At 50.2% G+C, this 22,239-nt stretch overlaps 1 protein-coding gene across 3 annotated transcripts in view; it reads left to right on the forward strand.

Annotated features, from left to right (window-relative positions):
- The first annotated feature begins 6,966 nt into the window (after window positions 1-6,966).
- Izumo2 (IZUMO family member 2) overlaps window positions 6,967-22,239 on the forward strand; it is a 32,839-nt gene continuing 17,566 nt past the window's right edge. The window contains exons 1-7 of one of the 3 annotated variants that reach the window (XM_005084764.2): window positions 6,967-7,198; window positions 7,278-7,352; window positions 8,975-9,061; window positions 9,245-9,265; window positions 11,443-11,523; window positions 14,674-14,797; window positions 19,259-19,359. In XM_005084764.2, the coding sequence (XP_005084821.1) occupies window positions 6,967-7,198; window positions 7,278-7,352; window positions 8,975-9,061; window positions 9,245-9,265; window positions 11,443-11,523; window positions 14,674-14,797; window positions 19,259-19,301 (663 nt within the window). In that variant the 3' untranslated portion in view covers window positions 19,302-19,359. Of the gene's footprint in view, window positions 7,199-7,277; window positions 7,353-8,974; window positions 9,062-9,244; window positions 9,266-11,442; window positions 11,524-14,673; window positions 14,798-19,258; window positions 19,360-22,239 lie in introns of those variants that run through there. The other 2 variants (XM_040735997.1, XM_040735996.1) reach the window with 2 other exon arrangements.

The following is a 22,239-nucleotide window of genomic DNA, read 5'->3' on the forward strand; positions in this document are numbered from 1 at the left end:
CCTCTCCTTGAGAACCCATGGTGGAAAGAGAAATTGCCTTCTCCAAGTTGTCCCCTGACCTCCACACGCATGCTGTGGTACACGCGTGAAAGAGGGAGGGGAGGGGAGGGGAGGCCGGGGAAATGGTGCCTGGGTTGCTGCACTACACTCAGTTCAGACCCCCTAAGTCGCACATACAGGTCAGATGCAGCAGGGGGCGCTCACATCTGCAGCCTCAGCGCGGCTCTGCTGTGAGAAGGCAGGTGGAGACAGGCGAACACCTGCAGCTTGCAAGCCACCCAAGCAGACGCAAACGAAAGACTTACAAACAAGGAAGGCCACGGCCGACACCACGGGCCTTCTCTGATCTGCGCTCCCACGCCGCGGCGCACGGCATGGCTCAGCTGTAGATGCCTAGAATTCCCCAGTGAAGGGCGAGGGTTTGGCTCAGTGGTAGAGGTTGAGGGTTCTGGGTCCCCTCCTCAGCTCCTCGGTAACTAAACAAACAACAAACCCTGTTTCTTGTCCTCTGCAGCTCTTGTGTTTGGAAAGTGTAATGTGTACTGGCCTTCACAAAACTTGCAGACTCTTGCCCTCAGAATACCGAGCCAGAACACCTTGCGGTGCCAGGACGCAGGTCAGCGTCTCTGCACTCTGTCCACAGGCGCGCCCTCCTTTTCATCCCTCGGAGGCTGAATGGATCAAGTCACTCTCGTTGGAACACAGCTAGAGACAGAAGCAGGAGCAGGGTCAGGGCAGCGCGACACTAAAGGCACTTGGCGTTGTGAAGCCGGCGGGAAGGCATGTGGGGCGGTTGGAGGAACCTGCCCTGCGCTCGGCCAGGAGAGCGGGTTCCAGCAGACGGCTCAGTGCCCGGGACTGTATCCCACCGTCCCTCGGGGTCACCTCGTGGAGGTGCCAAACACTGGCCTTTAGGGAACACAGGAAGTCCTAAACAAAGGTGTACTTTCCGTATGGTGTAAGACTCCAGAGTCTCATACCAATGAGGGAACGGCAAAGCCTTCCCCAGTCTGGAGTGAGGTTCCCAGGGAAATGGCTAAGCCTTCCTGGAGGACCTTGAACACGAGTGTTGGCAGTGTGTGCAGAAATTGACCATCATAGCTCTTTCTGCCTGGATATTTACAGCCTGCAGACTGCTCCTACTGAGATGAGGAAACCTGACCCCTGCCAGCTGTATGCGGTAACCCCACCTCCCTGCTCAACTCTGTGTAATAAACAGGGTGAGCTTCTGGGGTGTTCAAGGTCACCTTTGACTACATAGCAAGTTCTAGGTTAGTCTGGGCTACAAGACCCTGTCTTAAAAAACAAAGGAAAAGAGCAAACAGAGAAGACAGGTGACGTGGGAAAACACTTTGAAGGCTGAGGCAGAAGGATTGCCATGAGTTTCACTCGAACCGGGAAAAAGGCCCCATGTCAAGAGCAAAGGGGAGGAGGAAAGGAACTGTTTGCAGGGGTGGGTGGGGGAGGGGTGGGGGTGAGGAGTGACTCTGAAAAGTGACAGGGGATCTGTACATAAAGTTACCATAAGGAAACCCATTCTTTCCGGTAACTAAAAAATAAAACAAAAGTCAGGGACTGGTGGTGCTCCTCCACTCCAGAGGCAGAGGCAGAGGCAGGTGGATCGAGGCCAGCCTGGTCTACAGAGCGAGTGCCAGGACAGCCTCCAAAGCCACAGAGAAACCCTGTCTCGAAAAACAGAACCAATACATAAAAAAATAGTAAAAACCAAAAACAACTGGGTGAATGTCCTCCTCAGGTGCCCATGAGACATGGCTCTCCCTCGGGACACAGGAGCCTCCTGTCTCATTCAGAGGAAACAGCCTGTATCCCACCCTTGGGGGTCCCTGGATGAAATCACCTGTTGTGCTCAGCCCAGGTGTGGGAGGCGTGAAGGTCCTTGTGCTCACAGATAAGCACGAAGGAACCAGGAAAGTGAAAAACACATGATTGTCCCTTCAGAGGAGGGATGTACAACCTGTTTTCCACCCAGAGGCTGGGAGCAGACCTGGTTAACAGCCTGCTGGTGACCTTTGCACTCTCTGTTTGCCTGAAACCACACCAGGTCCTCCGCAGACCCTTATCGAGATCATGTTAATCTATAGAGCATCTTTATGGAAGATGTGTAGGGAAAAGGGACCAGTCAAAGAAACACACCCTGAGCAGAGCCAAAGAAACACACTTTGGCCCTGCAACCAGAACCAAAGAAATGTACCCTGACCCTAAAACCAGTGCCAAAGGAACACACTTTGTCCCTGGAATCAGAGTCAGTGAAAGAAATACACCCTGGCCCTAAAATTGGAGCCAAAAGGCTAAAAAGGACCAGAGAAAGAAACACACTTTGGCCCTGAAACCAGAGCCAAATCTGACCCTAATCTGTGTAAAAAAGTAACCAATCCCGGAGCAGAGCTCTAGCCAATCTGAGCTCAGCACTGAAATCGGACCAATCCCTACTCTGGAAAAACTTCCCCAACCCCAGGAATCCCTATATAAACCCTGTGTATGTTCAGCTTGGCTGGTCCAGCTGTCTTCCAATAAACCCCTTTGGATGAGCTTCCGGTGAAGGTCTTCTTTTGCGGCGGCGACAGAACAGAGGCGACCCTGGGCAGAGCAGAGCAGAGCAGAGCGAGCAGCGCTGTAACACTTGCCCAGGAAACCTTCCTTGGCAGAGCAGAGGTGTTACACTCTGCTCCCGGCTCCCTGCTCTTCGCTCTCCGCTCTCCAGGAGCAGAGCTGAACTGTAGCAACTTCGCCCGAGAAACCTCCTGTGGAGCAAAACTGCTACACTAGGCGAACATCCCCAGCTGGAAGACCCTGTCCTGCCGGAGCGGAGCTGATACACCGGAGAAGCCTTTCTCTGAGGCAAGGCTGTAAGCTGCTAAGTTTACTACAACCTGTGGTGGTCCTTGGCTCCCGAGCTCCAGGATACCTTTCTACCTGAGCTGTGTAACACTCAGTATCCTTGGCTCCCGAGCTCCAGGATACCTTTCCACCTGAGCTGTGTAACGCTGAGTATTCTGTGACTCCCGAGTGCCAGAATACCTGACCCACTCCTGTTCCATCCTGTCCTGACCCATCCCGACGAAACGCTTACAAGATGTCTTATGTGCTTTACAAAAAAGAGTTTTGATTAGTCATGTCCTAAGCTTCAGTGTGCACATGGGATAGCGTTATTTATCATTAGGAAAATCTTGACCAAATCAGCTGTGCTTAAATACGATTCAAATAAAGAACTCGTAGTGAGACTCCTGAAGACTGAACCAACACAGCTGCTGAGTCGGTTGAGAACTGCCTTCTGGCCTCCGGTGGATTGTTTACGCTGCTGGCTGTGGTGGTCACCTGTAACCCAGTGCCGTCTCCAGAAGAGACAGGAGGATCCCTGGGACTCTCCCACTTGCAGCCCAGCTGAGAAAGTGGGAGGCCTGGGTCCAGGGAGAGATCCTGCCTCAAAGAATAGACGGAGTCCTAGAAGACACCCAGCTTCTTCTTCCGGGCTTTGCATGCATGCATAGGCATAAGGACCCCACCCGAGACACGAGAAAGCCATACGTGCACAGATACTAACACGGACGAGGGAATACACTTTTCTTTTGAAAAGTTAAACCCACAGACTAAGAGAGGGTTTTAATCTGGAGAGATTGCTCAGTAGTAAGGAGGACCTCTGCAAAGGACCTGCCTCCAGTTCCCAGACCCATGCTGGGCATCGCATAAACCACCCGTAATTACAGTTCAAGGGGTGCAACATCCCCTTCTGGCCTCCATCGGCACCTGCAGACACGCACGTGCGCGCGAGCACACACACATACACACACACGTATGTTGCTAAAAACTCCCTTCCCAGAGGAAGCTGTGAACAAAGTGGACCCTCCTTCCTAAGGTTCCAATAACAAGAGGCATAGTCCCACTAAAGTTCTCTCTGGGGAAACCACTGATCCTTACAAGGCATTGATGAGCTGCTTTTAGGGGTGTGGGTGTCCCTCTCTCAACAAGGTACGCCTGAAAAAACCCTACTCTGCTGTCCCGTACTTCATAAGCAGAGCTTGCCCTGGTCTTCACCTGTCCATAACTCTAGCCCCTCCCAGAGGTCATGTGCAATGAAGGCAGCATTACAGGCAACTGGCAGTGGACACTTAGGTGAGGGTCTCCTGACCCTGTCTACCCCCAGGATGAGTCAACAAGCCCAGCTGGGGTAATCCTTCTGCACATTCTCCAGGTGGCCGTTGCTTGACTCAGACGAGAGTCACACGCACAAACATAAAATGAAATTTTAAAAAATGAAGCTTACTTTTAAAACTGACATGGGACAGAAAGAAGGTGGCTTCATCCACAAACAAAACCAAAAAAACAAACAAAAGCCAACTTCGAATGGGCCAGATGAAGTGAGGGGCTGCACATTGCACACGGTCTAAAGACAGGAGCCTCTGAGTGAGCAGCTTCAGGACCACGAGGGTCTGGTTTTCTTTTCTTTTTATTTACTTTGAAGACCAGGGACTCAGAGCCTCATGCCAGCTTAATAAGCACTCTACCACACCCCCAAGTCCCTCACTGGGGGATTCTAGGCAGGGGCTCTACCACTGAGCCACACCCACAAGCCCCTCACTGGGGGATTCTAGGCAGGGGCTCTACCACTGAGCCACACCTTCAGCCCCTGTCTGGGAGGTTTTAGGCACAGAAAAGGCCATCTTCCTGTCTCAGCCTTCCTGATGCTGGAACCTAGCTCAGTGAGGGAAATTCTTTGGTCATCTTTATTGAAAGATGGAATTCTAAGGTGTAACATCAGATGATATTTAATTTAACTGTGTTTTACAAATCACTCTTTAGAATAGTTGCATCCCAGAAACCAAACCAGTTCCGTGTCCTGATTCTCCCTGCCTCACACCTGGATCTGAGTGTTCTGCATTTAGAAGCAGAGGAATTTGTAGTCTTTGTGTGGTTCACTGTCCCAAGGGGAGACTTTGATTGTGGAAGAGGAGAAGCACATACAAATCAACAGGTTGGCTTCTCAACCTCAAATTGTGGTCTCAAATTTGCTAGTTTGCAGGATAATCCTGGGACAGACAAGTGGGGGCTGAGGGGAGCCAAGCTAGTACAGGTCAGAGAGAGAATTTGCCTATTGTGAGCGACCTCTGGCGGTGGTGTGGAGCAATGACACCCTGGGTGTCCTCCATTATTCCTCAGCTAACTTAATCACATGGAATTCAATCCACCCCACACATGCTAAACCAGCCACAGCTGTTCACAAAATCATGGTAGCTACATGTGTAACTTCAAACTTCACTAGCTACATTAGGAAAACAAAACAATCTCTAGGAGATACGGCTATGGATCCCAAGTTATCGTGACAGTGAAGTGACACGTGGTTCTGAGAACAGAGTTCACTCGAAGAAAAGCACTGTGACAATCTCCTGTTGGTTGTTGTGCAAATCTAATGTTTGAAATAGCAATGCCCTAAACAACATATGTTTAAATAATTCTTAAAGTCACCTTTTTGAGTTTTGAAAAATATTTTCATCTGAGCAGTGGTGGCGCACGCCTTTAATCCCAGCACTCGGCAGGCAGAGGCAGGTGGATCTCTGTGAGTTTGAGAACAGCCTGGACTACCAAGTCAGTTCCAGGACAGGCTCCAAAGCCACAGAGAAACTCTGTCTTGAAAAATCAAAAAAAAAAAAAAAAAACAAACAAAAAAAACAACTTATGTTTAAAAATTATGAGTGAGTGTGGGTGTGTGCACATGGGTGTAATGCCCAGAAAGGCCAGAAGAGGGCATTGGATCCCCCTGGAACTGGAGTTACGGGCAGTTGTGAGCCGCTGTGTTGTGCTGGGGGCCAAACTCAGATGCCTCTGCCAAAGCAGATGGTGCTTTTAACCCCTGAGCCATCATCTCTCCAACCCTGAAGTTCAATATTAAACATGTTTCAAAAATTACGTTTTCATTGTGGGAGGGGCACATGGCATGGTGAATGCAAGGTCGGTGGGCAACTTTAAAGAGTCAGGTTCGGCCTCGGAGCCGAACCCAGGTCCTCAGGCTTGAGAGCTTGCTAAATTGTTGCGTGGGAATCGAGATTCACTGGACTCAGTAGAGGTTAAGTGAGGTTTATTTGGAGAGATGACACACAAGAGGCTGCGAGGTTCCAGCTCCAATGATCCTCCCAGGCTGTTTCCCGCGACCCCACCAGCAGCAAGAGAGTGCGAGCCTGTCCAGCCCAGCCTAAATCACCAACCTCAGGTACGCACCATTTGGGCGTGGTCAGAGCCACAGGTGCATAGTTAGATCTCTGGCTACAGTCTCATGGGCACCTTCAACTCTTTAAGTTACAGTTAGATAAGGCAGTCATGGTGCTGCTGCATACCTGTAATTCACGCTCTCAGGAGGCTGGGGCAAGAGGATTGGGAGTTCAAAGTCATCCTCAGGTGAATACAGAGTTCAAGGCCAGCCTGGGCTACATGACACACTATCTTAAAGAGAAATAGAGAGGGATGAAGGGAGTACTGGAGAAAGTAAGAAAGGCGAAAGAGAAACAGAATGGGGTGGACGGGAGGATATGGGGGAGCAGGGAATGAATAGGACCAAAATACATCGCATGTATATATGAAAAATATATATATGGCCTCGTTATGTAGCCCTGGCTGTCCTGGAGCTCACTACGCAGACCAGGCTGGCTTAGAACTCACAGAGATCCGCCTCTGGCTCCATAGTGCTGGGATTAAAGGTGTGCGCCGCCACACCCAACCTCAAGAATTAATAAACTATGTATGAGAGAAAAAGAAGGAAGAAGAAAGAACGAAGGGAAGAAAATCTGTTGGATTAGTGAATTAAAACGACTTCCTCAGTCTTTCTCGGGCTCTTGGGGACTTAGAACAGTATCCAGCAGGTGCTCGATACCAGTGTTAAGTGACTGAATTCCAGAGCTCTGGGCCCATCTCGAGAGCGTTCTGGGGCCTCCCCTGTGATGTCACAAAGCCCCCACCATGCCTCTGGCCCTGGCCCTAGCGCTTCTGTGCTGCCTGGGCGGCTTCGGGAGCTGGTGCTGCCTGCAGTGCGACCACTCGGTGCTAAGTGCGCTCAGCCGGCTGCGCGAGGCCACGGTCCCCAAGCGCTTCCACGTGGAAGGGCTGCAGGCGCGCGCGCAGGCCCTGCTGCTGGGCATGGAGGGGCCGTTCTTCAGGGACTACGCCTTGAACGCGTTCGTGGGGAAAGTGGGTGTGTGCTTGGGTGCGAGGGGCAGAGGCCGGGGCAGGGGCGGGCGGCTGTCGTGACGCGGCGTCCCCCTGGTCTGCAGAGGTGGCTCAACTGGAGAGCGTGGCGACCTCCTTCAAGAACCAGACTTGGTACATACAGACGAACTCTCTGACAGGTAGGAGACCCCTCCTGGCCTCCCTTTCCGCACTCGCACGCGTCTCCCCTGGGCGGCTAACAAACGCGTGTGCCCTTTGCTGTGAGGCAGACATAGAGAGAAGGAGAAAAGCTGAGGCTCAGAGAGGCCAGGTGGCTTGTACAAAGTCACACAGAGTTGAAGATGTATGCGGGACACCCCATCTCTACGATGCCCATCACAAGATGTGGGCGGCCACACCCTTCTGGTTTCCGGTGCTTCTCAGACACTACGGCTTTTATAAATGGTGCATTTGTTGATAGTTTCCTTCCGAAAGACTACATCTCCCAGCGTCCTTTGCAGACCAGGGAGGTCATTTCCGCCGCATAGGGGGCGGCACCCTATCTTCCTAGGTAGGCATTCAGGCAGTGAGTAAACATCAGGTCCACTTAAGGTCAGAATAAGCCTCTCTTCCTTTCCACCTTCTTTCTCTCTACAGCCGTCTTTTAAATAACATTTGTAGTAGACTTTCCACCCATGAGTCCTCCTAGGGCCTGCCAGCCTAGTAACTCAGAAAGCGGGAGCAGGAGGACCTTGACTTTGAATCCTGGCCTGATTACAGTGAGTGCAAGACCAGCCTCGCATCTCTGAAAGACTGATAAGCTGCTCTTCCCATGTGCCAGGAGTCACCGGGACAGGCGGTTATTCAATGACACACAGTCTGTGAACGTATTTTTAATTCCCAGACGCTTGGGTGCCTTCCAGAATTCAGATTCTTTTAGGACACTGAACGGGTCATTTTTGCAAAGAGTCTAAATTAAAATCTCTAAACTCTGGAGCTCTTGCCGGGGTCTGGCCTGTATTAGTCCCACGATGTAGAAGCCCTCTATCCCGGACTGATGTCTGTCTTTGGGGCTGCGGTCGGAACCAGCCGAACAAGCCCCGGGTCCGACCCTCAGTGGAAGAGTGTGGATTAGGGAAATCCTAGCTACCCAACAATACTGAGGATGAGACAGAGACATCTGGTCATCTCAGGAGGGCGCTCAGTCAATACTGGAGTCCACATCATCTTAAGTTAAGCATCCAAAAGTGGGGGGTAATGGCAAAAGGCATCTATTATCATGTATATAGGGCTGGTAGGAAATATTCCCTTTAATCCTAGAGACACTCCTAAGTAGCACACACTCAAGCCTCTGACACTCCATATTAGCAGTCTCATTAGTTTTCAGGGTGGATGTAGACTCTCTCAGGAGCCATTCCCCATCGAGGACCAGGCCAACCCGAGGTAATCAGCCCACAGCTAAAAGACAATAGAAGCTCTGAGCCCCTAGATATTGTGGCTGGACTACCTGAAATATTACACGTGGGACCCGACAAGCACTTTCTTTTCTTCCTTAAAATTTAATGTGTAAGAGTGTTTTTGTCTGCACGTATTATGTGCCATGTGTGTGCAGTACCTGTGGAGGTCAGAAGAGGGCATCACATCCCCCTGGGACTGCAGTTACAGATGGTTGTGAGCTGCCGTGTAGGTGCTGGGAACTGAACCTTGGTCCTTTGTAAGAGTAGCCAGTGCTTTTAACCACAGGACCATCTCTGTGGCCCAGTCTACTCATTCTGTAAGCTCGACGGGGCTCTGCACTGATGAGCATCTGTTCCCTCCTCAGATGGTCCTCTGCTGGAAGAGCTGGTGAGCCTCAGGGAGCATGCCATCAAGGAACTAAAGAAAGCGTTAAAAGAGTATGAACTAAAAGGTGCCTCCCCAGTCTCCTCACTATGGTCCCCGCCCTCCCAAAGCCCTCCTCTGTGACTCCCAGAGCCCCGTTGTGCCAGCACCCCCCCAGATCTGCCCCTCCCTCCTTTGCTCCCTTCCCAGTTAAATTCTAAAGCCACCATCATGTCCCCACGTCACTGACATCAGCTCTCTTCTCTTTCAGCCTGTGACCACAAAACTTGCCGTGAGTCCTGCTTTTCCTGTTCACCCCCGTTCCTCCCAAATCAAACCCTGATGCCACACTCACTTTACCACGAAACTGTGAACCTCGTCATCAAGGGAAAGGGGTTCTCTGCGCGCACACACACACACACACACACACACACCCTTGGAAGCCAGCAGGTATCATGGTACCTTGGGTGTCATGCCCCAGTAAACCATCCAACTTGTCATTTTCAGTCATTTTTTTAAAGATTTTATTTATTTATTACATATACAGTGTTATGGCTACATGCCAGAAGAGGGCACCAGATCTCATTACAGATGGTTGTGAGCCACCATGTGGTTGCTGGGAATTGAACTCAGGACCTCTGGAAGAGCAGTCAGTGCTCTTAACCTCTGAGCCATCTCTCCAGCCCTTTCAGTCATTTTTTAATTTGTATGTATGAGTGTTTTTAGGAACATGTGCCTGTGCACCACATGTGCCCATGGAGGCAAAAGAGGGCATCAGATTCCCCGGAGCTGGAATTGCAGATGGGTACAAGCCACCATGCAGGTGCCGGGATCTGAGCTTGGGTCTTGCACAATATTAGTAAATGCCTTTGACTACTGAGTCATCCCTTCAGCCCCCACCTTGGTGTTTGAGACAGGGTCCCTTAGTATCATGAAGCTCGCTGATGAGGCCGACTGCCCAGTGAGTCCCCCAGAATCCCCCTGCCTCTGCCTCCTCAGAGCTGAGACACACTAGCATGTCCAACCTTTCCGTGGTACCCAGCTTATCCCCCGAGCTGTCTCTGCCTCCCCTCCCTATCGACATGAGTTCTCACTCTGTAACCCATGCTGGCCTAGAGTCCTGACAGTCTTAGCAGGGCTGGCATTGAACTGAACTCAGGTCACCAGTCTTGGTGGCCGGCACCTTTACCAGCTGTCCCATCGCGCTGGCCCCTCAAGATTGGCTTTGGGGGGGGCTTGTGGAAATGGTTTCAGTGAACTGGGGCCTCAGGCATAAGCAGCTGTGGGTGCCGTAGGGTGTGTGGCGGTGACAGCTTCTGCATCTCAGTGGCTCAGCATGATAAATGCTGCTCTTCCGCTACATCCCACAGAAGTCCTGAAGCTTTTACTTCACGGCCCCCTGCTGACACTTTACCCCGCACCTAGGGAACTACACAGGAAGTTTTGTGACCCGACATGACACCTACCACACTTTTCAACTGGCTACAAAGGGATCCTGGGAAATTCTTGCACAGGGAGAGGAGCAGCCAGGTGAACCAGCACCATGCCCACCCATGCCACAGGAGGCTCCGGGACGGGAAATTAGAGAGCCGAAAAGTAGTAAATGTTGAGGCCAGCAAAGTGGCATAGGAGGAAAAGATTCTCCCTGCGGGGCTTAGCACCTGAGCTCAGGCCCCCCTCCCCATGATGGAAAGAGGACAGACTCACAGACTCACGTAAGCTGCTCTCTGGGAAGTACAGCAACAGAGTCTACAAATGGGAAAACTGCTGGCTGGCCCAGATCTGCCGCAGAAGCTACTCAGGAAGGCTAAGGCAAGAGAGTCTCAAGTTCAAGGCTTACCTGGGTAGCTTAGCAAAATGCTGTCTCAGAATTAAAAAAAAAAAACCAGTGGCCTGTGTGATGTGGTCCAGTGTAGTATCTAGAATCCCCAGTGAGGGACTGGAGTGTGGCTCAGGGGTAGAGCCCTTGCCTAATACTCAAGACCCTGAGTTTGATCCTTAGCATCCCGCCCTGAGTTTGATCCTTAGCATCCCGCCACCCGCCTTGAGCAATATCCTATGATCAGAACCAGAACCTTGAGTCACCTGGCTATCGAAATTCCATTTAACTCTTCAATGATAGAAAAATCATTTCTGGAGCCGGGAGGTGCTGGTACACGCCTTTAATCTAGCACTCAGGAGGCAGAGGCAGGCAGATCTCTTCATTCAAGATCAGCCTGGTCTACAGAGCGAGTTCCAGGACAGCCAGGGCCACACAGAGAAACCCTGTCTCAAACAAACAAACAAAGAACGAAATTAAGAGAAAAAAAATCACTGTCATTTGAACCATCTGCTGTGCCAGGCAGTGACTCTTCCAAAATTCAGAGGCCCAGGGGTCGCACCCCCTTTTTGCCCTGCTCCTTCTCCGCTCTTTCCAGATCTTGAGCTCTGGGCTCTGCTTTTCTCCACATCTCCCTTTCCCCTGCCTAGGTTTGCTTAAAGAGGAGGTCCTGGACTGTTTACATTGCAAGAAAATCACCCCCAAATGCATCAAAGAGAAGTACTGCTATGGTAAGCTGTGGGCTTGGAAAAGGCAGGGGTGGCGTGTGAGAGACAGTCGTGTTCCCACAGAGGTGGTTACAAGGCTCCTTGTAGTCCTTGTCCCTGTGGAGGTGGGTTTCAAGACTCTCGATAAGCACTTGGAGGCCGAGGCAGGAGAATATGGAGTTCAAAGCCAGCCTGAACCACATAACTCCTGTCTGCAGATCCACCCACTCTGAAGCTCACTGGCCAGCCTGGATGGATTTGCAAGTGCTAGGTTCAGTGAGAGACCCTGTGTCAAAATCAGGATGAAAAGAGTTTGAAGAAGACACCTTACATCGACTTCTGGCACGCGCGCGCACACACACACACACACAGAGAGAGAGAGAGAAGATCCTATCTCAGAAAACAAAGCTTATGTTTAGATATTCTCATATGTGAAAAGCATAGAAAGATTGACGATGTCAGTCATTCAAACATTGCACAAATACCCATATCCTTCTGGCAGAGAGAACAGTGCAAAGAATCCTCCTGGCCATGACACCTGCTATCCCTACTCTCTACTACTGTCCCGCCTCCTGTTAGGTCTCAAAGCCATGTCGTCATGGTAACACTTCCTAAAACATCACTTTCCACCAAACTGCATCTGCACTCCACACTCCTCCACCTCTGTTTTACCCATTTTACTCTTTGTTATGTTAGTCTACATATTTATTTATTTTTGTTTTTTGGGACAGGGTTTCTCTGTATTGTTTTGGAGGTTGTCCTGGAACTCAGTCTGTAGAACAGGCTGGCCTCGAACTCACAGAGATCCGCCTGCCTCTGCCTCCCGAGTGTTGGGATTAAAGGCGTGCGCCACCAATGCCCGGCAAATGATTTCTTTTATAAGAGTTGTTGTGGCCGGGCAGTGGTGGCGCACGCCTTTAATCCCAACACTCGGGAGGCAGAGGCAGGCGGATCTCTGTGAGTTCGAGGCCAGCCTGGTCTACAGAGCGAGTTCCAGGACAGCCTCCAAAAAAAAAAAAAAAAAAAAAACCAGCTGGGCAGACTCCATCTCTGCATCTCCATGGCTAATGGCAAAGCGCGCTTCAGATCTCCAGCGCCTTTCAGCTCTGTTGACTGCAACACACTTCTCTCTTGGGCTGGCTCCACTGCCTGGTAGCAGCTCTCCTCACAGGTATCCCAAGACTCTGATATCTCTTCATCTTGGAGTCTCCAAGGCAATGCAGGCTTCACCTTCACAGCTTCGCACAACAGCCTCATAGGCCTGTGTCTTAGTTAATGTTCTGTTGTTGTGAAGACACCATGACCACAGCAGCTCTTCTAAAGGAAAGCATTTAGCTGAGGTGGCAGCTAACGGTTCAGAGGTTGAGGCCATCATCCTCACTGTGGGGAGCATGGTGGTGTGCAGGCACACGTGCTGCTGGCTGCATCTGGATTAGAAGGCAACAGAAGTGACCGAATGTCACACTGAGGGAAGCTTGAGGAAAAGAGACCTCAAACCTGCCCACACTGATACACTTCCTTCAACAAGGCCACGCCTCCCAACAGTGCCAACCCTATGAGCTTATGGGGGCCAGTGACATTCAACCCACCACAGCCTCCATTAGGGGACAGCTTGGACACATGCTTGGTCTCAGCAGCTTTCCTTAGCCATGGAGGGAGAGTCCATAACCCTTTCTATCCTTGATTCTAAAGCCAGAACCACATGGCTGAAACAGCCAAATTCTGCTGCTTGCCAGAGCTGGAACTTAGTTCGCTTGTTCAAATGCGTTTTCAACAGATAGCCTTTCCTTCACTGCTTAAGCTTTTCTCTCTTTTAAAAAGATTATGTATAGTTTCTGCCTGCATGTATGTCTACAGGCCAGTAGAGGGCACCATATCTTTATAGATGGCTGTGACCACCATGTGGTTGCTGGGAATTGAACTCAGGACCTCTGAAGGAGCAAACAGAACACTTAACCCCTGAGTCATCTCTCCAGCCCCAAGCTTTTTTTTTTTTTTTTTTTTTTTACTCCTTTTCACAGGTTGAAAACTTAGCTGGGTGGGGTCTTCCCTGAGGTCACCACTCCCGTTCTTCCATTTAGCATCAGGCTTTTCTTTGTTTTTCGAGACAGGGTTTCTCTGTATTGTTTTGGAACCTGTCCTAGAACTCGCTCTGTGGACCAGGCTGGCCTCAAACTCACAGAGATCCGCCTGCCTCTGCCTCCTCCTTCCCAGTGTGGGATTAAAGTTGTGTGCCACCGCTGCCTGACAGCAGGCTTTTCTCTACTCTTGTAATCTCATTGAACACTGACATAGCTCCATTCCACTTCCCTTTTGTCCTCAGACTGCACATTTTATTTCCCTTTGCTCAACTTGTTCTTTTCATTGTAGGTTTGCATATGAGCAGCCACTATGACACAGTTAGTAAATGCTAAGCTGTTTTGAACACCGTTAATTGAGAACTCTTCAGTTTAGCCTTAGGCAGATGTTTTGGACAAGGGCAGACAGCAGCCACATTCTTTGCCAAAATACCACAAGAACAGTGTCTAGTCCCTTTTAGTATTATTCTCTGAGAACCTCTAGACGCAGGCCGCCTCTCTCAGCACCACTGTCTTCTACACGGGCGGCCCATTAAGCCCCACTTAAAGTGTTCAACTGCTTTCTTAATCCAAAGTCCACATTCCACCATCAAGCACAGCAATATCCTGATCACTGGTATCGGCTTCTGCCCTAGTGTTCTGCTGCTGTGAAGAGACTCCATGGCCACGGCAAGTCTTATAAAGGAAAGCGTTTAATTGTGGCTGACTTGCAGTTCAGAGCTTTAGTCCATGGTCGTCATGGTGGGGAGGTGAGGAACAGCTTTCCTCCTCAAGACACGGGGGCTCACTGCCGCCCAGACTGCCCTCAGCTCAGAGTAGTCCTCCTGCCTCAGTGTCCACATGTTTAGATGGCATTTGTGAGCCACCACACCCAGTTCCGTCCTTGGGTTTGGAGCCAACTTCTTGCTTCCTTCCCATATCCAACAAGAAGGGAGTTTTTGGCTGTTGCTGGGACCGGCTGGGCTGTGGTGCTCACCGTGGTGAATGGTGCTTGGGAGCCCGGCGCAGCCCTGGGTGGTGAGCCAGGTGAACAGTGGGGTGGAGGAGGCTACAGGGTGCCGTGGTTTGGCACTAAATTCCACTTCCAACTGGCCAGTGGACGGGCAGCCCCGCATGACCCTCAAGTTCCAGTCTGACAACAGCCTGAGGAACATGGTGTTGGTGGGCGACTTGGTGGCCGTGGGACTGGCCGTCCTAGTCTTCTTGGTCATCCTGATCGCGTGAGTCACCCCTAACCCTCTAAGTCCCTCAAACACGGACACCTCCCAGGTGTGGTGGTCCCCTACTCTGACCCCAGCACTAGGGAGGCTTGCAGCAGGAGGATGGCTGTAAGTTCAAGGCCAGTTTGAGCTACACAGCAAGATGCTATCTCAAAGTGGGGAGAGGTGGGGATGTGGCTCAGTTGGTAATTGCCTTGTATGACCAAAGTCGTGGGTTCAGTTCCTAGTACTGGATAAACCAGGTATGGCGTCACAAACTTGTCAGCATTTGGGAGTTGGAGGATGGAGGATCAGAAGTTCAAGGTCATCCTTGGCTAATAGTGAGTCTGAGGCCAGCCTGAGCTATGTGAGATCCCATCTCAAAAATAAAGAGAAATGGGACAGGGAAATGAGGAAGGAAAGGAGGAAGGAAGGAAGGAAAGGAAGGAAGGAAGGAAGGAAGGAAGGAAGGAAGGAAGGAAAAACAGATGCATAAAGGGGTCTTTGGTCCCCGCCAGTCACTGTCCTGCAGTGCCCCTCCCCCTCTTTTCTTCTTCTGTCTTTCCTTTCTTCTCATCCTCTTTTTCTTTTTAGTTTTTCAAGATAGGGTTTCTCTGTGTAGCCCTAGTTATCCTGGGACTCACTCTGTAGACCTCGAACAGACCTGCGTCTGCCTCCTGGGTGCTAGGATTAAAGGCATGTGCCGCCGACACCGTCACCGCCACCAAGAAATTATTTTTAACTGTGCATATATTTGTATGTATGTCTGGGGATTGTGTGCGTATTAGTGCAGAAGACGGCATAGGATTCCTGTTAGCTGGAGTGAGGTGGTTGAGAGCCACCATTTGGGCACTGGGAACCAAAGGTGTGCTCTCTGTAAGAGCGGTAAGCACTCTAAACCAGAGTCATTGTCCCAGCCTTTCTGTCCCTCTCTTTCTCTTTCTCCCTCCCTCCCTTCCCATCTCTCCCTGTGCCTCTCACTTTCTCTTTCCCTCACCCCTAAAGTTCCAAAGCTACAAGAGCGCCCCAGGTTTACTTCCTGTCTTAGGGAGTCCCTTCTATTAAAGAGGAAGAGGGAGGAAGAAGAAGTTGGATGTGGTGACACACCCCTTTAATCCCAGCACTCAGGAGGCAGAGTCGGGTAGATCTCTGTGAGTTCAAGGCCAGCCTGGTCTGCACAGTTCGAGGACAGCCAGAGATACATAGTGAGACCTTGTCTGAAAAAAATACCAAAAAAAAAAAAAAGGAAAAAGTGGTGATCAAAACGAAGATCTTCTGTCCTAGCTGGGTTATTATGATTGTATAATCTTCACCAGCATTGTCATCGATATATTCATTTGTTAAGCCTTTTGAGACAGTGTTTCATTATGTAAATTTGGCTGATCTGGAGCTCACTATGTAGACCAGGCTAGCCTCCAACTCACAGAGATCCACAGACCTCTCTCCAGTGCTGGGAATAATGGCGAGTGCCACCATGCCCAGCTGTTAACATTTTGAGGTAGGGTCTCAGGTACCTCAGGTTAACCTGGAACTCATCTTCTGTCTCAAACTTTTTAGTGCTGGGATGACAAGCATGGGTCTGGCATTAATGATGAAACTTAACAGCTCGTGGTACATAGCCAGAGCACACAGAAGGGGCACCCTACCTATGAGATTGCTTCGAGCCTAGAATGCCCTAGTGAGGAGCTGGCTCAGTGGTAGAGCTCCTGCCTAGAAACCCCCAGTGAGGGTCTGGGGGTGTAGATCAATGGTAGAGTCCCTGCCTAGAATCCCCTAGTGAGGGGCTTAGAGTCTTTCCCAGTGTGGCTCAGTGGTAGAACATTTGAGTAGCATGCCTGAGGCCTGTGCTCATCCCTTGAAGTTATGATCTGGGGCTGTCCGGATGGCTCCGTGGATGAAGTCACTTGCCTGTTAGCAGGAGTTGGCTCTGACCTCCACATTCATGCCATAGCACCCACACTCAAACACACATAAAAATACATGGATGAGTGAATACACAAATAAATGTAAAACATGTAAGGGTTTGCATTTGAAGGCTGGACACCCTGTGTCGGGAGTTGCCATGGGAGTCCCTGAGAGTGGATTGCTTATTCCACGCCTGTCTCTCAGCTGCCTTTAGCTGTGGGGAGCCCTGGACATTCGTTAGTTTGTGTCTTCCAGCCAAGCTTTGCTTCTGACTTCCTGTGACTGGAGGAGTCCTGGGCTAGCAGGTTCTAAACGACTTTCCCCCAAGGGAGGCAAACAGAAGCAGGAGGGGCGACATTCTCATTCCCAGTGACCATGGGAAGATGAAGTTGAAGTTCTGCGGCTTGGTAACTAGAGATTTGCATCCAAACAGAGGAGGACCTGGGGTAGGGGTGGGGCCATGAGCCCATGAACAGTCCTGTCAGGGTTTGGTTGGCTGGGTCGTTAATCTCAGGCCTGTGAAGAAGTCCAAGAGAGCAAGCCTTTCACGAGATCACTGCTGCTCAGTGTGAGCGCATCCTGGTTGTTGTTTTTTGTTTTGTTTTGTTTTCGATTTTTTGAGACAGGGTTTCTCTGTGTAACACCTTTGGCAGTCTTGGAACTCGCTCTATAGACCAGACTGGCCTCAAACTCACAGAGATCCGCTTGCCCCTGCCTCCTGAGTGCTGGGATCAAAGGTGTGCCTGGCTTTGGGCTGACCTTTTATTTTATGTGTATGGAGTTTTTGTCTACATGTAAGTTTGTGCCCCATGGGCCTGCCTGATGCCTTCAGAGACCAGAAGAGGTCACTGGATTCCCTAAGACTGGAGTTACAATGGTTGTGAGCCTCTATACAGGTAGAGGGAATCAAGCCGTGTCCCCTGGAAGAGACATTAACGCTCTTAAGCACTGAGCCGTCTCTCCATCTACCCATCCCTGCCATGTTCCTGTTATCCAAGGAGACTAAAGGCTTGGGACAACGACCAGGTCCTCTATGCTGGCCTGGAACAGGGCACTGTAAATGGCAGGAAGGCAGCTCTGTTCCTCTTAGATTGTGTCTTCAGTTGTAAGTGGGAGAGACAGGGTCTGGCCAGGTTCTAGGCAGATAATTTCTACGATTAATACTAAGTACTCAGGTAAGCACGGAGACAGATGAGGACTGGAGACAGAGCCAGGCTCTCATCTTACCTTTTCTGTTCTGTTCTGTTTGGTTTCGGGGGACAGGGTCTCAAAATTGCAGTGCACCTAAGAATGACCGGCCTCCACCTCCCAGTTCAGAGTTTACTGCGGCCCCTTGCCTATTTAGTGCTGGGGGCGGGCTGCAGGCTCTCATGTGCTAGTGAGCACTTTAACACCCTCCAACCCCCACTCAGCCCCAGCCAGCGCCATCCAAGGCTTTTTGTTTTCTCTCTGAGACAGTGTGACCTTGCCTTTATCATGTAATGATACCAGTGTTTGGATACAACCCAGACCTCAGCTCGGGATGATGTCAGCTTCTCTCTTAATTACACTTACAAAGACTGTTTCCAAATATGGCCGCTTGGGCAAGAGCTGGGAATTGGGAAGTGTGGGAATTGGGAAGTGGGAGATAGCTTCTGTGTGTGTGTGTGTGTGTGTGTGTGTGTGTGTGTGTGTGTGTGTGTGCTGTTCAGTGATTCCACATTCTACCTGTCCTGACAAGAAACTAACGATGTCTCTGACTGAGCCCTACAATCCATCCATCCATCCATCATCTCTCATCTATCAATCTGTCATCTACCTACCTACCTGTGTATTGGTGTGTGTGTGTGTGTGTGTGTGTGTGTGTCTGTCTGTCTGTCTGTCGTGTACACACATGCATGCCAGGACAGACATGTGGAGGTCAGAGGACTGTGTGTGTGTGTGTGTGTGTGTGTGTGTCTGTCTGTCTGTCTGTCTGTCTGTCTGTCGTGTACACACATGCATGCCAGGACAGACATGTAGAGGTCAGAGGACTGTGTGTGTGTGTCTGTCGTCTGTCGTGTACACACATACATGCCAGGACAGACATGTGGAGGTCAGAGGACTGTGTGTGTGTGTCTGTCTGTCTGTCTGTCTGTCTGTCGTGTACACACATGCATGCCAGGACAGGCGTGTGGAGGTCAGAGGACTGTGTGTGTGTGTGTGTCTGTCTGTCTGTTGTGTACACACATGCATGCCAGGACAGACATGTGGAGGTCAGAGGACTGTGTGTGTGTGTGTGTCTGTCTGTCTGTCTGTTGTGTACACACATGCATGCCAGGACAGGCTTGTGGAGGTCAGAGCTCTGTCCCATCTGTTTTCATCTTCACCATGTAGGTCATGAGGGTCAAGTGCAGAGGGACAGGCGTGTTGGCAGCTTTCTTTACTGTCTGAACCACCTCACAGCCCCAGTTTTTGGATTTTTGAGATGTGTCCTCACTTTGTAGCCCAGGCTGGCCTGGAACTCAGGACAGTCCTCTTGTCTCAGCCTCCCAAGCAACGTGATCACAGGCATGTCCACCTGACCCATTTAACTTTCCTCTTTTTCCTTCTGACCAGGGCTTGTACCTATAGACAAAACCGAAAACTCCTGCTGAAGTAGGCTAGTGACTTTGGTGTTTGCAAAAAGAAAGTACATTTAATAAAATCAGTGACAAATTCCTTAGTGTCTGTCATTCCGCGTGGACACTCAGTCCTCTGGTTTACTAGGTGCTCTGTGTGTAGTACTGGGCACGGAGCGCACTGCCTAGTGTGCTAGGCAAGCAGGCATTCCACCCTGAGCTACAGCCCCAGCTCTTTTTACCTTTTTTGGGGGGGGGCTGCCTTTTTTTTTTTTCTGAGACAGGATTTCTCTGTGTAGCTTTGGAGCTTGTCCTGAACTCGCTCTGTAGATCAGGTTGGCCTTCAAGTCACAGAGATCCACCTGCCTCTGCCTCCTGAGTGCTAGGATTAAAGGTGTGCACCAACACCTGGCTTTATTTGTTTGTTTGTTTAAGACAGGGTGTGACCATGAATGTTGTCAACTTGACAGAATCTAGAATAACGTGCAAGACGGGCCCTGGGCATGCATATGGGGGGTGTTATCTTGAGTGCATAAATCGAGGCATTAAGAATTGCCCACAGTGGTCGGCATTAACCCTTTAGTGGGATCCTGCACTGTTTAAGTGAAGAAAAGAGCTAGGCAGCAGCAAACATAAATAAAACCATTTTAAAGAAATAAAAAGAAAAGCCAAGGCAGAAGGAAAAGGAAGAAGATGGGAGGGAGGCGGGAATGGAGGGAGGGAAGAAAAAGCAAGCCAAAGGAACTGAGAGAGGTAGACAGTTCGCATAGCTCAGGGCCTCTTGGCGCAGGAAACTACATTTCCCAGAAATCTGCTCTTGAGCAAGAGTCTGTGACCTTGGAGTCCGTCATCCCGCGCAGTTTTGCTAAAGGCCAGAAAAGTGTGTATCGACACCATTTCCCATTTGTCGCAGCTTTCAGTCCAGCTTGTTATTATAGAATCCTGCACACTCCCAGTCCACTCCCAGTCCAGCGCTTGGACTGGACCATAGTGTCCGACTCAATGAATTCTGGGAATTGTAGTTCTTGCCTGCAGCCTATTCAGGTGCACTTAGCCACAGGACCGTGGTTGATGGCAGTACTTTCAAGCTGTGGGGTCTCTCTGGGAGCTGGTGGGCCGCAGAGAGGCGAGAACTAGTGTCTGACCTTGTCCTCCTGACTGTTACCTGCTACAGCCGTGAGCTGCTCCAGAAGTGTGGCAGCCTCTTAGACTCGGGATTATTAACTTTTTCTTTCATGAGACAGGGTCTTATGTAGTCTAGGCTGACCCCGAACTCAATATGTAGCGGGGAACTCAGTATGCTCTTGAAGTCTGGTCCTCCTCCCTCTGCCTCCCGAGTGACAGGCGTCCACCCCACACCAGTTTACGGTGCTGGGCACCGAACCCAGGGTTTTGTGTGTGGCAGGCACGTACTCCACCCTCTACCGGTGCAGCTACAGCTGTGATTTGAGTTTGTGTTGTTGTTTCACTGGTTTTGGTTTGTTTGGTTGTTTTTATGTTTTTTTAAATGAATTTCTAAAAGGTTATTTTTTATGTACATCTATGTGAGGATGACAGATCCCCTGGAGTTGTGAACTGCCATGTGGGTGCTGGGAATCGAACCTGGGTCCTTTGGAAGAGCAGTCAGTGCTCTTGACCACTGAGCCATCACTGCAGCCTCCCTGCAACTCCTTTGTTTTGGTTTTGGTCTTTGAAGACAGGGTTTCTCTGTGTATTGCTGACTGCCCGGCTGGCCATGAACATAGAGATCTGCCTCTGGAATTAAAGGTGATGTGATTTGTTTCTAATTGTCATATATAAGCAATCACTTTGTGCCTCCTGTACTGGCAGGAGGAAAGTATCGACTTCTAGAAACAAGCCATCGCTGTGCTGTGCCACTTATGCTGAAAACCAAACCAACTGTTTTAAGAACAAGCGGTTCAAGGCCAGTCACTGCTGGGCTGTTCTCCTTGGCCTGTTTACTCATTGTACATGGAGTGTACAACAAGTTGGGCGGTGGTGGCGCACGCCTTTAATCCCAGCACTTGGGAGGCGGAGGCAGGAGGATCTCTGTGAGTTCAAGGGCAGCTTGGTCTACAGAATGAGTTCCAGGACAGCCTCCAAAGCTACACAGAGAAACTCTGTCTCAAAAAACAAACAAACAAACAAAAACAAGGGCTGGAGAGATGGCTCAGAGGTTAAGAGCACTGGCCGCTCTTCCAGAGGTCCTGAGTTCAATTCTCAGCAACCACATGATGGCTCACAACCATCTGTAATGAGATCTGGTGCCTTCTGCTGGCCCGCAGACAGGCATGCCAACAGAACACTGTATACATAGTAAATAAATAAATCTTTTTTTTTTTTAAGGAAAAAAGAAAGCAAAACAAGAAAATCCACCGTTCTCATGACTCGGGCTTGAATGAGTTACTAAGGAAACCCTTAGAACAGAGAAAAAACTAGAAGGAAAGCACAACAGAAAGCAGTGAAGGGGGAAATTGTAGACATTAGCAAGGGAACAGAAGTTGCAATATTAAAAATGAAGCCAGCTGGGTGGTGGCGGCGGCAGCAGTGGCAGGGGTGTCAGCGACCTTCACTCGGGAGGAAGAGGCAGGAGGATCTCTGTGAGTTTGAGGCCAGCCTGGTCTACAGAGTGAGTTCCAGGACAGCCAGGGCTGCACAGAGAAACCCTATTGTGAGAAACAAAAAAACAAACCAAAAATAACAAAAACTGGAAGCCCTTAGACTACCTGCCCTTTCGACGACCAAGGGGGCATGCTCCCTAAAGCACAGCATTATGGGAAGTTAGGGGAAGTGGGTACCACGTTTATGATCCATAAAGGTCCCTGGGGACCTTGCTGTGGTGTGTGGGAAGGGTCAGAGGACAATTCAGGGAATCAGTTCTTTCTTTTCATTCGGGTATCGGGGATGGAACTCCGGGTATCAAGCTTGTCCACAAGCACCTTTACTCTCTAAGCCCTTTCGCCAGCCCTCTGGTTTTGT

Source organism: Mesocricetus auratus, unplaced genomic scaffold, assembly GCF_017639785.1.
Source record: "Mesocricetus auratus isolate SY011 unplaced genomic scaffold, BCM_Maur_2.0 Super-Scaffold_100054, whole genome shotgun sequence".
Taxonomy (NCBI): domain Eukaryota; kingdom Metazoa; phylum Chordata; class Mammalia; order Rodentia; family Cricetidae; genus Mesocricetus; species Mesocricetus auratus.